This window comes from Eimeria mitis, genomic scaffold (genome assembly GCF_000499745.2).
Source record: "Eimeria mitis Houghton genomic scaffold, Emh_scaff5710, whole genome shotgun sequence".
NCBI lineage: Eukaryota > Apicomplexa > Conoidasida > Eucoccidiorida > Eimeriidae > Eimeria > Eimeria mitis.
In genome coordinates this window covers 1-1,328 of record NW_013573960.1, presented here as the reverse complement: position 1 = coordinate 1,328, position 1,328 = coordinate 1, and the positions used below count along the sequence as shown (strand labels likewise).

The following is a 1,328-nucleotide window of genomic DNA, read 5'->3' as shown; positions in this document are numbered from 1 at the left end:
GCAGCAGCAGCGGTAGCAGCAGCAAGAGACACAAAACAGAGCCGAATTACTATACATGCAGCAGCAGAAAACCGCTGCAACTTCTTCTAAGCGCAGCAGCAACAAAAGCAGCAGCAGCAGCAGCACAACCACCACCACCACCACCAGCAACAGCAACAGCAGCAGCAGCAGCAGCAGCAGCAGCAGCAGCAGCATGTACCCTGGAACTCTGATGCTTTCTGTGGATCCGGGGCAGGCGGAGGCGGCGCCTCAGCCCGCGAAAAATTTGCCCGCTTCAAATCAGAAACCACTGTATATATACTGCAGCAGCAGCAGCAGCAGCAGCAGCAGCAGCAGCAGCAGCAGCAGCAGCAGCAACATAGGGTTTAGTGTTTACGTGTCAGTGAGTGCATTACTACCTTCTATTATGCATTCCATATTAATTAGGGTTTAGGGTTTAGGGTTTAGGGTTTAGGGTTTACGTATCAATGAGTGCATCACCATCTACTATACCAATACATTATGCATTCCACATTAACTAGGGTTTAGAAATAATTAGGGTTTAGAGATAATTAGGGTTTAGGGTTTAGGGTTTAGGGTTTAGGGTTTAGGGTTTAGGGTTTACGAGTCAGTCATAGCATTGGCGATGGTTTGAGGGTTTTTGTCTGCCGGCAGCTGAAAATAATTTTCATCGAAAACCCCCGAAAAGTCCCCGCCCCCCAGCTGCCGCAGCTCTTTAGATACACGCAGCAGCTCCTGCAGCAGCAGCAGCAGCAGCAGCAGCAGCAGCAGCAGCAGCAGCAGCAGCAGCAGCAGGGGTTGTTGTAGTAGGAGGAGGAGGAGGAGCAGTACAGGAGGAGGAAGGGGAGGAGAAGAAGCAGATGCTGCAGCAGCAGCAGCAGCAGCAGCAGCAGCAACAGCAGCAGCAGCAGCAGCAGCAGCAACAGCAACAGCAGCAGCAACAGCAGCAGCAGCAACAGCAGCAGCAAGATACCATGGAAGCAAGGCTGCCTTTGTCTCTAACAGCTTCGGCGATGTGTCTTCGTTCTCTTCCCCTGCCGAGGAGTTGCTGCTGCTGCTGCTGCAGCTGCTGCTCTGTTGCTTCTGCTGCTTCTGCTGCAGTGAGCCCCAGCAGCTCCCACCCAACGGGTATGCCTGCTGCTGCTGCTGCTGCTGCTGCTGCTGCAGTTGCTGCTGCTGCTGATGGCGGCGGGACAGCGGCCTGCTGTGTAGATGAAGAAGCAGCAGCAGCAGCAGCAGCAGCAGCAGCAGCAGCAGATGCTGCTGCTGCTTCTGCTGCAGCAAGGGACTCCGGCAGCAGCTGCTGCTGCTGCCGCAGCCACCGCAGC

At 54.7% G+C, this 1,328-nt stretch overlaps 1 protein-coding gene across 1 annotated transcript; it reads left to right on the top strand.

Annotated features, from left to right (window-relative positions):
- Positions 1-55: 55 nt before the first annotated feature.
- On the top strand, positions 56-807 carry EMH_0083690 (uncharacterized protein; the record flags this gene model as incomplete). The annotated part of the gene is made up of 2 exons (XM_013500666.1): positions 56-363; positions 612-807. The coding sequence occupies 2 exons, from the start codon at positions 56-58 to the stop codon at positions 805-807; spliced, it is 504 nt and encodes a 167-aa protein (XP_013356120.1).
- Positions 808-1,328: the final 521 nt, after the last annotated feature.